The sequence below is a fragment of the Pipra filicauda genome, unplaced genomic scaffold (genome assembly GCF_003945595.2).
Source record: "Pipra filicauda isolate LSUMZ 115617 unplaced genomic scaffold, ASM394559v2 scaffold31_size4109673_pilon, whole genome shotgun sequence".
NCBI lineage: Eukaryota > Metazoa > Chordata > Aves > Passeriformes > Pipridae > Pipra > Pipra filicauda.
This window is the reverse complement of record NW_024104443.1, coordinates 2207784-2224400: the sequence shown is the minus strand read 5'-3', so window position 1 is coordinate 2224400 and position 16617 is coordinate 2207784. Positions and strand designations below refer to the sequence as shown.

Sequence of the window (16617 nt, the reverse complement as noted above, 5' to 3'; positions counted from 1 at the left end):
TTCATCTCACACATCCAAAAAAAACCCAAGAAGCTACTCTCGATTCTATTAATACTATCTGGCCAACATGATTCCCTATGGACTCCAGTCCTCTCTGTTATTTGTTCCTCAAAGACAGACTACAAAAACTGTTTCTAGTTTACTTCTCAGTTGCACAGCTACTGATATGTTTAAATAGGAGTTAATAAACATATTTTTATAGTTTTCAGAAACACAGATTTTATGTAAAGGATGATAAATTAAAAAGAAAAAAAACACCCAAAATTGAAAAATAATAAGTAGCAAAATAGTTTTCATAATAAATACAAATCTGCAAATACATGGTATGAATAAACTATGTTACTTATTCCCTGCATAGCTGCTAGCAGTCATTAGCATTAAGTACAGTGCTGTTGCTCGTAGTTAAACTAAGCAGCAAAACTTGAAAATGGAAATTTCATGACTATTTTTTCTTATGACTAATCCTGTTGCTCTCTGCTAGTTGAAACCTGAAATTCAACCTTAGAAGACTTTTCTTAGTAGTCTAAAGTATACACATTGCTGATAATAAGGAACAAAACAGTTGCCACAGCAAAAGAGTTGAAAAATCTCTCCTCAAACAAAAACTCACCAAATTTTATTGTTAAAAGGTAAATAAAAATAAGAATGATAAAAGAAAATAAAAATAAGCATAACGGTTCTCTTTCTACTATCATGATTAGGCTTTTCATGGTCTACCTGACAGAATGGACCAGGCAATGAAAAATATAAAAAGCAGTCAGTTTAGTGCACATTCAGTTTCCCCTCATGTCCTCCTTTACTTCAACTGTATTTGCTTCTATTGAAAATTCACCCCCAAATAGTGAGATATTCTCTTGACAGACCTCGCTAAATCTTTCAGAAACAGAATAAAATAGGAAAGCTTGTGCAAAGAAGATAAAAGCTTATCCTGAGAAACTTTGAAAGAGATGAAGGGGCACTCTCAGGAGGTGCAGGGGTGCTGCAGCCCTGGTAATTAGCTGCTGGACTGAAAGATCAACCCTGGAGTGTCTCCACTTCAGGAATGGGAGCATCAACTTCCTGCTCTCCTCTTAGGACAGAATCCTGGCATTGGAAGAACAACTTCACACAACAGATTAAATTATTAAAGTCCAAACTAAGTGGTATCCAATTTGTTTGCATAACTTACCAAACAAATCCAGCTCTAAGGATATGTTAGGGTACTATAATGTAGAACTTCTATTTTTAAAATCCATACATGTAAAAGGATTGTACTCCACTGAAAAGATGGGAAACTAGTGCAAACTTTTTCCCAATATTTTGAATATTTTAATATGTGATGCAAGAGGCATAGTCATTTCATATTTAGAATTCTATTTTTAGCTTAATTGCCATTTTTGTAACCTTTTATTTTTTGAGGTGATTATTTATTCATCCATGTATTGCAAAATGTCTTTTCTTCAGAAATACATTTTAGCAGTAAAGAAAAAAGAAGAGTCTGTTAAGTAAAATCTCTTAGCAGTAAGAAAAGAAACAGAAGTGTTTACAATTCTAGATTGCTCACGGTAGTTGTTTTCTTAGAACAGAGCCGCTGGAGAACTACTTGATTTCTGCATGTCTGAGTTTCTGAAAGTATTTTCTCTGTAATTCCCAGAGTAAAGGACTCTGGACTCGTGGCAAAGTTGTGCAAAAGGTCACTACATTCAAAGAACAGCTGTTTGCTCTTACTAATATAGAAAAAAAAGACCCTGCACTGAAAAGTGACCATAAATAGGCACATCATACTCCTTACATAGGCAAAACATGGAGATTTCAGTGGGAGTTCTGCCACGTCTAATGCAGGATAATACTGCTCTTTTACAGGCAGTATCAAGGAGGAAATAAGTGGAGCACAAGCAAATCCCACAGGATGTCCACGCAATTGTTCCATACCCAAAAGATGATAAGGAATCTTACATTGAGCAATTTCAGTGATATTGCTGGTGAGTGACTAATAGTTCACTGGATGGTTCCAGTAGGAAAAAAAGCCAAGAAAACATTCTCACACATACAGATGAGCGTGAGAACTTTGTTTTGCGGAGTTAGAAAAGGAAATAGGAGAAAAAATTAGTTTACTGTAAGACTGTATTGCTTGGCAGGGTAAGGAGGTGGTGGTGTTCAGCCCCTTCAGAGGATGCCTTCAGATATTCATTAGCAGACGCACAAAAAAAAAAGAGCTGTGCAAGCCTCTGGGAGTTAACTCTGACCTCCACCTAATGCACCAACAACATGGTTAGTCTTAGGAACCCTCTTTAATTCCTCCACAGAACCGCAAGGGGGGATCCACAGCAGAACGTGTCTGCAGATCCTACTTTTAAGTTTGGTTGTCTGCCACCACTGGAAGTAAACAACATGATCTGGACTCTAATCTCATCAGGCTCAGTTCCTGTTTGTCTGCTGTTTAATCCATATTCCATCACAGTTCTGCTACTGAGACATGACTCTGTACAGACACTGTCCACACCTCAGAAAGTATCACTTCATTTGAAAAATATTATTACAAATAATCCTAATGAAACAGTTCAGCATTAAATCTCAGGCTCAAGTTGTGTTGTTTGCTCATTATAATCACTTTATAATTAATCTTCTTGGCAGTGACATTAGAGAGTAAGTAAATCCTTTTAATCATTTAAGATTTTAATTTATAGATCCTAGTTCCACCTTGAACTCTGTTACGTATTGATTACCTCAACTATTTTGTCAATAAGTGCACAATTACATTAAAAGTTCTGTAAATTAGAGACGCTTTCTGAAAAAAATCATGCAACAGCTCCCAAATCACTTCTCAAATCTACTTTTCAAAACTTGTTGATCAAAAAGTGAAAAGGTAAAATAAAGACAAATATTAGCACATGAAGCCACTTGATCTAAATCTAATGAAGAAAAAAATCTGAATCCAATGGCCATTTATTTTATGCTACTGATTAAAAAAGTAGTTATCATGTTAGACTCTGGTTTTAAAACCTAAAATCCTTCTGAGATTTTAGAGGAGTGGCCATGACTTACAGAAGTTTAAGGCATGAAATCTGCAAAAAAGTAGTTTCTTTTTCCAACACCACATTACCTTTTTTTTTTGACCCCAAAAGTGTACTAATAAAAAAGTTTTAAAAAATTACCTCACAATGCAGTCATTATTCTACTCTCTGATCAACTGCAACTCTGAAATACTACATACTGCTCATAAGGTTCTTTCATTAAAAGAGAAGGGAAAATATGAGTGAAAATTTAAGTACTGTATGTGATTGCAGCAAAACTGCCCATTATTAGATAAAAAAAAATTATGTATATTAGAAATATAGAATTTGGCCTCAGGTAGATCAGAAGTCTAAGAAACTTCATGTTCTGCCATTAGAAACTGCCTACACTGTATGCTTTAAAGACTAATGACGGAAAAATTTGGCAGTGTGATATACACAGAAAGGAATAGAGACAATACTTTCCAAACCTTGAGGATGTCAGCCTGCACCCTTCAGCATTAAATATTCTTTATTTGTATTTACTATGTCAGGTTGGAATTATGAACTTTACTGATGATTAGATACTAAATGATTTGTCCCACAATACACTATCTTTCCATATTTTAATAAAATTTTAAATGCATTAAATGAAAGAACTCTTGATATCAATTTCAATTTACTCTGGGAATTTGTGTTTCCAAAAACAAACAAACAAAAAAGATGATTTTATAATTGTAACTTTTTTAGGATGGTCATCTTCTCTCTTAGGCAGTTTTCATTAGCCAAGTGTTTTATACTTTTAAATTAAGAAGACATAATACATTAAAGTTTCAAATAAAAGCCTCATTTCAACCAGCTGAATTATACGGATATGATACAGCCCTGTGGTGTACCATATCTGCAAGTTATCTGTGGTAAAAGAAAAACAACCCGGGTGTGTAAGTCTTATGAAACAGGTTAAAGGCATATTTTAGCCTATTAAACAGAAAACTGCACCTTGTATTCACCTCCATAAGAATATGCTTTTGTGTTGCAGACAGTTCTTCAGTAGATCCTCCTGGTATTATGTCTTTGGCATGGTCTAACAAATATCTTATTGTGCTTAGGTTGTTACTAATCTGTGAGGGCTTCAAGATATAAAAAGCACCATATGACCCACAGTGTCTTTCTTGACTGATTCTCCTATCACTAAAGTCTAATTTAAAGCAGTTTTAGTTATCTTCATATAAATTATTATGTAATAAAAATATGCACATTCAAAGAATTAAACCAGAATGATTTGGAATTATCAAGGCAAGAAACTGTAAACTAAAGGAGTGAATACTTACATGTATGGAGGTTAAGAGTAGTTTGGGGATGTTACAAATACTAATACAGAACAGTGATTGGAAATGGTACTTGTCCACACGTCTGCTCTGAACTTTTATGGCATTTGATGAAAATCATTAGCTACATTCAGGCACAAAGATATAACTACCTGAGAACACTCACAATCTACAAAACAAACGTTGCAGATGCAAGTAATTCTCCTGTGTAAACTAAGACAGTTTAAAAAACCCACTTCCTGTAGTTCACCTTTCCTTATCATGCTTTCGTCAACAAACCAAACTCCATCTCCCTTAGACGCTTAAGAAGCTGCAAGACAGCATAAGCCTTGCAATCTCAGTCTAGCACGTTTTAGGCATCCTGTCAAGGAGACTAGATGGTCTGCACAGGTCTTACTGTGTGTTTTAACACACAGGTTTTGTGGGTAGATTTCCTGCTTTTGCTCCTCATTCAATTAACAGCAATCTTCACATTCTGTTTATTTTATCCTTTCCATTTTGCAGCATCACAGGCCTCAGCTGGGTCATCACTGTTAACTGCCACAAAGGCTTCAACTTGCAAGTGGAGAGCTTGCAAAGGCATCAAACATACAAACAAATATATCAAATATATATTAAAAAAATACACAACAGTTGCTCAGATTCATAAAACAAGGAGTGTTTTGTAAGAATTCCTTATTTCTCCAGAGACTCATTTGTCGTCAAATTGAATTTGAAATAAACATAAGCATAATAGATAGAATACAGTATAATGAAGATTTTCCTTAAAACTAAGTATGTAAGTTGCATACAGTTCTAAATGGCAGCAGACTTAGCTTCTATTACTTTCAAACTGAAGTTAGCAGCTGTAACTTACTTAAACTTTCACAATCTTACAATTCAAAATGGACTGATTTCATAACCAGGGTATGCAGCTTCACATTTAACTTTATTTTCTAAGATATTTTTCTTATTTGTAGAAAATATTAATTTTTATCTCAGGCACACTTTTCTTTAAGAACAATTTTTGCTTACTGGATTCTCCTACTACCATAGTATTCCATTTGATTTACAAACCTAACAGATCCTAGGAAGATGTAATTCTACCTGTAAAGAGATAGTATTCTTCCCCAAGATGTTTTTTACTTTACTGTAATACAAAGTTCATTATAATGGGCTGGTATCTTTAAGACTGCCATGTAAGACATCTAAGGAATATTTGTTTCAAATGTATTACTGCTAACTGTATCACTTCCAAATCAGACTCACCAAGACATACCTGCCACATCTTTATAAAGTCAAGAGTTAGACCAAAGCTAAATTGGACTTCTTGTTTTGCTTTTATTCAAATTACGAAAAAAGATCAGTAACAAAGATATTAGGTTACTTTCTGGAAGAACAAAATGGGAATGCAAGTTGATTAAACAACAAGGTTTGAAGTGGAGAGTCTAACATTTACAGCACAGATTCAACAACTGGACAAATTTCTGCAGTCATATCTGATGACACTGCTAAGTATAATGTAAAGTACAGCACTGTCTAATTCAATTCTGATGGCAGAGCTTTTGTTGCCTCTTTCAGAGAGACAATGCAGGTGCTAATTCTTTTTTTAAGACAAAGTCCCCTAAAGGACCTACAAGTTGGCCAATTTAAAGACTGCACATTCTGAATTACCATCCACATTTGATATTTTTTCCCAGATTTAGCAGATGGAAATTAGAGCAGCTGTTTGTAAACTGGAAGCAATTTTATTTATTCAGATTTATACACACACATACACAAACCATTACAGCTACCCAAGTGCTATGGGCATGTCGAATACGTGAAAAGTCAACACAATCGAGGCCTATAAAATAGCTAAAGTGTAACTCTGTAACAAAACTGAGGAACTTGGTAAAAAATTAAAGGATTTCCAAATGATTTTCAAATTTTTCCAGTGCCAGAAGTGCACCACATGGGGAAAATAGCAGTTTATCTATTTGAGACATGGCAAAAGGAGAAAAGCATATTCAAAGTCCTAATATCCTGAAGGACAACTTATTTTTAAGCTTTATTCTCATACTAGATTGAGGTAACATTTTAAACATCCCTTCTAAACTTATCTCAGACAGTACAGTTCAAGGAACTCAAGTTGAATACTACCATATTGTCATAATTTGCTGCACAAACGTATTGCACCACCATCTTCTTCTGAATCTTTTTCAGGCACGGGCATATACTTGTAGTGACAAAGATATTGGAGCCTTTATCTGACAGTCTTGTTTAATTCTGGGGTTAAAAAAAAAAATCTCTGCAACAAAGCACGGATGCGTTTTTTTTTTTTTTTTTTAACAAGTGGTTACATTAATGTTTTCAGTGATTCTGATCAATGTTTTTGAATTGCCCAAGCATCTGGCCAAATTCAAAAGGAGAAAGATTGCTACAAATCCTAGATGTTGTATGAAGGAGCTCAGTATTTTCAGATCTGCCAGAGTTCATTATTTACATGGTTGCTACCTTTACCCCCCCACGCTACTTAGGTTGTATTTTTTATCTCCATAGTCTTGACCCACAGAAGACACGTTGCACTTTCACTGTATGCTGATTTGATAACTCCCAGATATTCTTTAAATTCAGACTATTTTTTAAATTAGCTTATCACTGTAATGATGGTACATTTTTACACATAAAGTGCAATTAAGAGTTATTGTGCTAATGCATTTAAGTTATTTGCATTAGAGCAGGCTAAATGAGTGGATGACATTTATTACTGAACAAACTTATCATAAGTGCAATCCATTACATCAATAAGGGAAATATCAAATTCCTTTTAACATTGACCTTTTTTTTCCTGCCTGCTAGGAATTCTAGTTATGAGTTTCATTGTGCTAAGGACAAACCAGTCTTTTCCATACACTTACCCTCTGACAGCATGAATAAGTCTCAGTGATGGATAGGCAGTTCGCACTTTCAATTTATTCTTAAGGATTAATGCATTAACCCACTCCACATGCTTCTCTCCGCCTTTGACCATGAAAGCTGGGATCCAAAGGACACTGTCATTCAGCATGGATAGTCTATGGACAAATTTTTCTCTGTCACTCTCATTCCGAAAGCCTCCAAATGCTCTTTGTACAACTGATGGGTTCATGGTAATAAAATCAGATTTAGTTCCCACATCGGCAGCAAACTCCACCACAGGAGCTAGATTGCACCTGAAGAGGAAGAAATTAATGGAAAAATGAAAATAAATATGAAACATTAACTCAGAAAAACATGTGCATGAAGGGAAAGCTGAAAATGAACATGCAAGTCCAATTCAATTTAATGTGAGAAAAAAATACCAGAAATAATAGATGTGATAACACATAGCATTTTACTCAACTTGGACACTCATCAGACAAATTTTTAAAGACATTAAGTGTACATAATGCTGTGAGTAAAAAAATCCCTCTCTGTACATTAGAAAACCATGTCATCATGCTCTAGAATGCATCGACAGCTGAAGCAGCATTTTTGAATAAGGATACACTTTCTTAAACCTATTACCCCTCATTAATGTTCACTTGTCATGATGCTACCAAGAGTTCACACAAAGAAAGCCACGGTAGTCAAATAAGGTATAACTTATACAGGATTAGTCAAGGCATTTTTCTTCTTTTTTTTTTTTTTTTTTTTTTTTTTTTTTTTTTTTTTTTTTTTTTTTTTTTTTTTTTTTTAACAATGTAGTATTTAAACATTATTTACAAACTGACATTACCACATGTTTAAATGAGTTTTTGGTACTTTGCTTTTTGGTATTATCATAGCAGTTGATTGGATGTTTTGAAATTTAGTATTTTTATTTGACTTAGAACTGCAATTTTTGGGAAAATGTATCAAATTTTCAATTTTTCCTTCATATCTCATTTTGAAACCTTGTTTAATTTTTCAGTACCTTTGTGGTTTTTTTAGGGCCTTTGTTCAGCAGATTTTTACCTCAGTTATATAAATACATATATATGTAATCACAGATATGTTGAATGCAGGTGACAAAAAATGATTCAGAAATCATTTGTGATTTCAGTGCCCAGTATTATCTGACTGAAACAAATTGTCTCCACAACATCCTCAATGAATTAGCCTGTAGCTGGTGTGCCCCAAATATGTATCTTGACACCACAGTATTTTCATAATTTAACAGACTGCTCTGTTAAGATAAAGGACGCTAAGAAGCAATGTCAGAAGTAGCTCCTTCAAAACATTTGCACATTACTATAAATATAAATAATATAAATAGTACTCCATTAGTTCTTCAATTTCTATTTTTTTTTTTGTGCAGTAAACTTTTTACTTAAGCTTATCCACCAGCTTCTTCTAACAGCCAGATGTCCAATGACATATAAAAATAAGTCAGCATTGCTTAACACCAATTGATGATCTAGTCTGATACTATGAATTACTCAGAATATCATTTTCATTCTGGAATTATCAGCTAAAGAAGTGGTCCTATCTTCTTCAGAAAGAAATGTTCTGTAAAACCTGTGTATTCCTAGGAGATAAAGAAGTACAACTTTCTGATAACACGTGGGCAGATGTAGGCTGTCTTAGGAAATGGATTTACATTCTTCATTATCTTCATACATCTATTCCATAAACAATCTGCATGCATTTCAGGCTGCTACGAGAAATAAATGGTAGGTAGGGCACAAAAAAAACTTCCACTGAATTCAATACTGGCTTTGAAAATTGTTTCTGAAAAGCTTAATGCATGAACCTGTAACCTGTAATTATTAAAAGTCTGTTAAAATCTAAAAATAATGATAAAAAATTCAAACCAAGTACTTAAAATCAACCAAACAAATTAATTGAATTACTGTTGCTCTTGAAAATACCTCTTTTAAGGCCAGACTGCACAACATAATGAAGGATTCTTGCAAAGCAGGGTTTTTTTGGTAGTCACATATACGCACATGATGACATCTATTACTTAAAAATGTAAGACAGATATTGACACTGCAAACCCTGCTTCCTCTGAGAAGCAGACCATATATGTAACAACACCACATCATTTAAAAAGCTGTACACCATATGCACAGTGTGCACACATAACATAGGTCTTATGGTTCTAATTTGATTTTATGCCTTTTGACAGCTCTTTTCTGAGCTGCCAACAGCATCAGTGCCTAACCTCAAGAGCGTACTTTTAAACCAGTTCATAAATGTAATTTCACCTAAATCCTGGAAAAAAATCATCATAGGTATACTAAATACAAAGTCTCCTACTTTGCATGTCATTAACTGCTACATCAGTTATATACTTAAATACTGTATTTTAGAAAGGTATAGAGCGTAAGCAGTTCAAATACTTAGCATACTGTATATTTACATTTTTCAAGTGTAACTTCAGAAAATAATGAGCAATCCAAATGCACTCAGTAACTGCGGGGTTACAGTGTTTTACCACCCTCATTGTAAAATTTCTTCCTTAAATCTAGTCTGAATTTACCCTCGTTCAGTTTAAAACCACTGCATCTTGTCTTAATGCAACAGACCTTGCTAAAAAGTTTATCCCTGTGTTTCTTATGTGCTTCAAGGCTCATAAAACTAGCTATGTGTATTTGTATATGCCCTGAGTATACCAAAATAGCTTTTACCTGTTTTGAAGCTTTTACTGCAACTCTAAGGCATCTTTATGCTATGCCTCAGTTTCATGCTGTTTTTAGAATTTTTAAGTTTATTTTGTGAGCAAATGTCAATGATCTCATCAATTACCATGACTCTTTCAAGAAAACTCTGCATTCAGACACACACATAAACATACACAATTTTCTTTATAGTGAAATTAAGAAGCCTATTAATTGAACAACTTCTAAACAGTAACTGTAATACCATTACCTTCTTGTAATCTTTAATTCTAGCTAATTTGGCATAAGGTGCAGAATGCCAAGTATTTTCACAGCAGAGATGAGGAGGTGACAGGGATTCTACACCAAAAGCTTTACCATTATGCACCTAGGGATTTACACACCATAAATGAAACCATATTTTTGGGGGGTTTATTTCAGGAAGAATAAATAGAGGATTGTAATTTACTGAATTTCCCCTTCCTCACATGCCACATTATTGATACCTTGAAACTATATGCCTGCTTAAAATTTGATTCCAAACCACAAACTTCCTGCTTCATACCATCAAATGCCATTCCTTCTAAAAACTCCAATGTTGTCTTCACGTTAATGTGCAAGTAAGCAGGCTGCAGGTGGAAGGTGAGCAAGATAAACTTGCTGTGAGGTTACTGACACCGAGAATATGAGAACAGATTGTAATTAACAGTCACACATAGCACTGAAGATTGACTTAATAATTAAGCAAATAACTGTAAATATGAGCACTGACAATATACCACATTAGAAAAAGGTTTGTAAACCTCCTTCTCCTGAGATCAACCTATTGACTGTTTCCAGAGAAAATGATAAAATGCGTTTTGCCCCACAAAAATAATTTTATTAAATAATGGTTTTCATGAGTTCCTTTGTCATTTTTTTCCCATAAGAGAATCACTTTAAGTATGTTATTTGAAACAAAAATCTTATGGCTATTTTTTTCCTATATAATTGTGCTTAATCAGAAGCTCTACTACTTCATCCTTCCCTTGCATTAAACTAGCAAATAATTAGAGTTATTGTTTGCTCCCTTACTACTTCTAACTGCTTATCTACAGCAGAAGTGTTCAGAAACTGGTGTCATGAGACAAAGATTTACACATTTGGGAGAGGGGGTTAGAAAAAAACCTAAGCGGAAACATTCATAATTGGTGATTGGCAGTATCTTAGGCAATCATATGCAAGGTGCCTCAAATTAGTGCCGCAGTCCCTGTTCTCCCCATGACATCAGACCAGACCATAGCTAAAACCTCAGTACAGACATTTAAACAGGTTAGTTAGTCTAAACTAAGTATTAGGCATCAATTATATGATTTAGGTAATTGATAAGTTTATAGGGGCACCTAACTTAACACAGTATTTGTGTATAACCGTGATAGTGAAAGGCACACACACACACACACACACATATATATATATATATATAAAATATTCATAGTAAAAATGCAGGGGTTCCTACAAGCGAGTTTTCAGTGCAATAGCAGGAAGATTTGCAAAAGGAAGATGCACTGCATTATCACTAAAAAGAGCTCTGGGACAAAGGGGGAAAAGTAGATAACGACTGAAATATCACGTGGTATTTTGGACACATGTAGAACAACTGCGATGCTAAGATACACAGGTCAAAAAGTCTCAGTGATTGAAAACCCTCTTCTTCCACAACCATCTGTTGCATATATTAGTTACACTGGGACATTTTCAGAAAAAGCGTAGGGGAAAGAAACCCAAACTGCCAATGGCTGGAGTTGTATGCCATGAGAAAGACTGAAGAATGGAGTAAGCGCTCCTATACCACACTTACATCAAACTAATCAGCCCTAGGTTTGCTGTGACATCTTTATGGCCCAAGTACATTCATAATACACACAATCTTTTAGAGAGCAGAGCCTAACAAGAAAATAATGAAAACATAGTCACAAAAATAAACTCAAATGAAAAGTCAGTTATTCCACAGAGATTCAGTTCAACTTGCTTTGTCACTAATAAACATACAGATCACGTATATGAATGCCAATGTCCAATACAATTCATAGACCATAGGTTGTTCTTTTCAAGTTAATTTTAAATAAAAGCCATGAAAATTTCCTTGAGTAAAAGTGACTACCATTTCCATTTGACCTGACATTGAGAACTGAAATAATATTCTACATACAGTAACAATGCAAAAATTGGCCATGAATCTGTACACTTCTTAATCCTCTAACAATTGGTACACTTGAGGATTACAAGTTGAAATAAACACTTAGAAACCACCCTGAAAGGCTGCAAAAAAGTGCTTTAAAACCATTCATTCATTAATATCCTCTTTTTGTAGAACAAAGCCAAAAATATCAGTCACACAATATTAACCACATACAGTCTGAGAAGCCAAAATATGAAAATCAGACTGTTGCTGGCAGACATATTAAACCTCCCTGAAACATGAGGCATTACCTAGACTACTGTCAATAATACATAGTCTCTACTCAGCCTACATGCAAGAAGCACATTGCCCTAATTCCTGTGTGTATGCAGCTCATCTTCTAATGTGGCTCTTCAAATAAAGGTGTGCAGCAGTGCTGTGATCACTTTCACACACACTCAAAAAAGAGATTTACAAAAAGAGCCATGCATCAACTTCCTATATCCCCTGAAAAATCTAATAATAAAATGTACGGTTCTCATATGTTCTGCATACTTGTTTGGCTACTGAAAAGGCTAAAGTTGCTTCAAATTAACCACAGGGATCTGGATTAGCAGAGAATCCCCTAACATATTCCACTTCATCCCAGTCCTTATCCATGGCACAACAGAGAATGTCTCGTGAGAGCTGCAAGCCTAGAGGCTCAGGTACAGCATTATAGATTCTATTCACACACAGCAATCATGGCTGCTTTTTAAGATGTGTCATGTAAAATATAACATTATTGACCTGATATCCCCTTTTACAACAGAAGTCCACAAGAATACTGAATTTATGACTGATTTCACTTCAGTATGAAGATGTTTTTTGTAACATCACCTGCTACTAAACTTCATTAATTCTTATTGTCTAGACTAGAACCTATACTGTTAACATGAAATTCTTTCTTCCTAGCATCTTCTTTAACACCAATGACTGAAAGGCAAGTTATCATCAACTGATACAGCATAGTGAACTGCCAGAGAAAGCCTAAGTGGTATTTTAGAAATAGTGGCGAAACACATTATTGACTGTGTGTCCTTGCTGCACACGAATTAGAGTTTTACTGTTCTTCCCAACAGCATTCCTTTGACGGTAAAATAAAGCAAGGAATTTCTATCACTGAAAGTTTGTTCATATATATTAAAAAAAAAAAGAAACCACAAAAACTACAGCAGTGAAATACTGAGAATGATATTTTAATGCAAGAAAAACTAAGAAATGGAACTTAGTAGTATCCTGAATACCTTTGCCTTTTTATGTGAAAATACTTTACACATTACTATCTATAAAGAGGATATTCTATAAGGTAATTATCAAGATGTTGTAAAAGTGTTGTAATTCTGATAAAGAAAATTTTAGAAAAAACCCACAATATTGTGAGGACAGAAAGGGTTGAAAAACTTTTATTACTCTTGCAATAAATTCAGACCAAACTACAATTTTCATTGTTTTGGAGAAGCACTTTGAGTTCTTAGCATGGAATGTAGAAAGAAGCAGTAGTTTGAATATTCCAAAATGGAGAACAGCAAAAAAGGCAACATCTAGGCTACAATTGTTCTTAATGTTGTCACCTCTCAAAACAGTCAATGCACAAAAAAAGAAAAAGTTTTCCTGAGTTTGCAGCTATTCAGAAAACTACTAAATTAAAAGCTCTGTATTATCAACAGCAGGAGTAAGCAACTTTAAAATAATTTTATCTTTTTATAGATAAATTATCATATTATAAAAAGATTCAGGCTAACCCCGTGTGCCCTACATTTGGATGCTCACAGGATACTATTTAAGCAGACTCTTTGGAATCCTTGATCATTTGTATATGGGTGTACGGAAATCACTTTTACTGATATTTCCTGAGCCTTCTAGACTTCTGTCCTTAAATATCCTCCATAGGAATTAACTTCCTTTAAAAAAAAAAAAAAAGAGTGGCCACAAAAATTCAGGCCTTCTCAGAGGCTTCCCTGACGTGGAGACCACTCACATCTAATTAAGCAATTGGCACTGAAGACCTACACTGCCGCTCCCCTTTCTCAGACACCCAAATCACCGAGCAAGAGCATTGGAAGATAGTGGCTTTGTTCTTCTTTCATTTCAATGCAGTGTAACAATTTTTGGGAAGAGACAGAAGGCAAAAAATAGAGCTGCCACATCTGAGATCTGAAAAAGGTCTAATGAGCTAGTCATGATGTATTCATATGTTATTTTTAAGGGAAGACTCATGTTTTAAAACATGTCTTTTAAATTGGCAACTTTGCTTTCTACAGATCTGCTGTCTCCAAGCATTCAGTTCTGCTCAGTACAATGGCTATTGTCCAAGCAAGGGGTACTAGAAAACATTTGGACATAAAAGCTGATACAAATTTAAAAAAAAAAAGTTCCAGAATATAAGTAAATTAATATTCTAAATATCTTTATTCTGCCAAATGTATGATTACTTTTTTCCTATCAGCTGAAGGAACAACACAGATTAAAGAAGCTACTACTAATCTCTTCTTAGTAATTTAAATTGCTCTCCTGAAATAAGCAACCACAACTCCATGGTATGGTTAGGTCTGTCCTTCTTCCTTACCATATATACGCTGTCTTCTGCTCATACCACATATCATGCTTACTTCTGCATATCACAATTGTCCACAAAAATCAATACACTATGGAAAGAGTCAAAACAGACTATCCTCCTCTGTGCAAAACGAGACATTTATTAAAGGACATATTCTTCCTTTCTAAAAGAAAAAAAAAAAGACTCCAAGTTTTTCCATGTCAACTTCACTAACCACAAGAATTGTCAAGTTAAAAAATGAAAGTCAAACTACTTGGGAAAAATACAGAGCTGCATTTGCACAGTAAAATTTTATCACCACTGATGGCGATATCAAAATATTCGATTTGATTCCTAAATGCTGATACAAGTTAGCAGGAGAAAACTCCAGTGAAAAAAGAAGAGTTGTAACACATAAACTAGTCACTTCAATTCAAAGAACAAAGCAATTAATATCCTCTCATGGCTGCTCCTTGTCAGAGCAGCCCTAAACTAGTCAAACAGCTTCACTCAACAGGCCTGTTCTCCACATAGTCCAACTAAAATGAAAGGGACTTTTCCAGACATGGTGTCACCACAGGAAAATACACAATATTACCTACTAGGTCTTGGTTTGTTTGTCTGGTTGGTTTTAACCAAATAAATCCAAAATTAAATTGGTCTCTGCTTTTGAATACTTCTCATCAGGAATGTTGAGTTATATTAATTAAAAAAAATAAAAAAAAAAATATTTATTCTCATCTTTGACATTGCTTGAATTCTGAACCCACAGCTGAACTAAATTCTTTTTGATACTGATTAGCTGCTAGAAGTAATTCCAAGTTATTACTTGGCAAGGTTTAGCATTGTTTCTTTATACTTACCTTAAAACACAGTTACATTTTCCAGGAAGTTCAGTGTAGCTACTGCATTTCAAAACATACCACTTTCTATAACAAGTTCATCTGCTCTGTAAGATGCAACAGCTAATTCAGCTCTGGCATGAGAATTTCGGGACAATGGGGGAACAAGATGTACTTATTCATCTTTCCAGAGACTTAGGAATGCCTGAGACCCTCTCTGGGTCTCAAAATGCAGGATGCTTTGGCTCACTGCAAGAGTAGTATATGCACACAGTTCAATAGTTACTTAAAAGGATATAAAAGCATGAGAGGTAAAAAGGAAAAGAGTATGGGAAACAGGAAGTAGTTTATAGTTGCCACAGTTCAGGATTTTTTTAATAGCAAAGAGTCTCCTTGTTTTGCATTTTAATTAGATCGAAAGCATTTTCTGCTGTCAAAATAGGGATGACTTCACTAAACTTGTGTAACTTCTGTGCATTTGTTTGTTATTATTAACACCTTCATGTTACCTCTGTAGGCTATTGAGTTTATTGTACTGCAAATACTGTTGGTTATCTGTTGTGTCCTCTTCACTTTCACAGACCTTCACTATCAGTTTGACCATTAAATTAATGGTATTGTTCGTGTTAGCTCTAACATTAGAACTGCTGCTCTAAGAAACAATCAAAGACACAATTTCCCTTCAAATTTAAAAAAAAAAAACCAAGAATACTATGAAAATGACTGTATAATACATTTACCAAAACAATATGACACACTGTCACAGCACATAAGCATAATGCACTTGGCATCAGAAGATTCTACAAAAATGTTGTTCACCAGCCTACACAGCTGGATGTATACAGTTACTCCTTTTCAGAACAGCACCAGGTGGCAAATAGAATAAGTGCATTTCACTTCTAAAGAGACAAGCTGAAAGCAAAAGTATTAACAGAGTGTCATGGTACGTTTTAATACCAGAATCCTAACAGCAATAGAGGTGAGTACTTATGAAGTACACCAGAACTTCATAATTACACCACATGATTTTGCTTTGCATATAACTTTCTCTAAATGGAGGATGAGGAATGTGGGAAACTGTAATTCTGAGGAATGTTTTTTTTCTTTAACTTGAACTACAAACAAATTATTGCTATTTAAACAGATGTTATGCACATATGCATGCATGGAGA

The 16617-nt window shown here is 34.5% G+C and overlaps 1 protein-coding gene across 2 annotated transcripts in view; it reads right to left on the bottom strand.

Moving 5' to 3' along the window:
- ST8SIA4 (ST8 alpha-N-acetyl-neuraminide alpha-2,8-sialyltransferase 4) overlaps positions 1-16617 on the bottom strand; it is a 56385-nt gene that overhangs the window by 22847 nt on the left and 16921 nt on the right. For both annotated transcript variants that reach the window (XM_039383681.1, XM_027718991.2), the window contains one exon: positions 7180-7473. In XM_039383681.1, coding sequence (XP_039239615.1) covers positions 7180-7473 — 294 coding nt within the window. The remainder of the gene's footprint in view (positions 1-7179; positions 7474-16617) is intronic.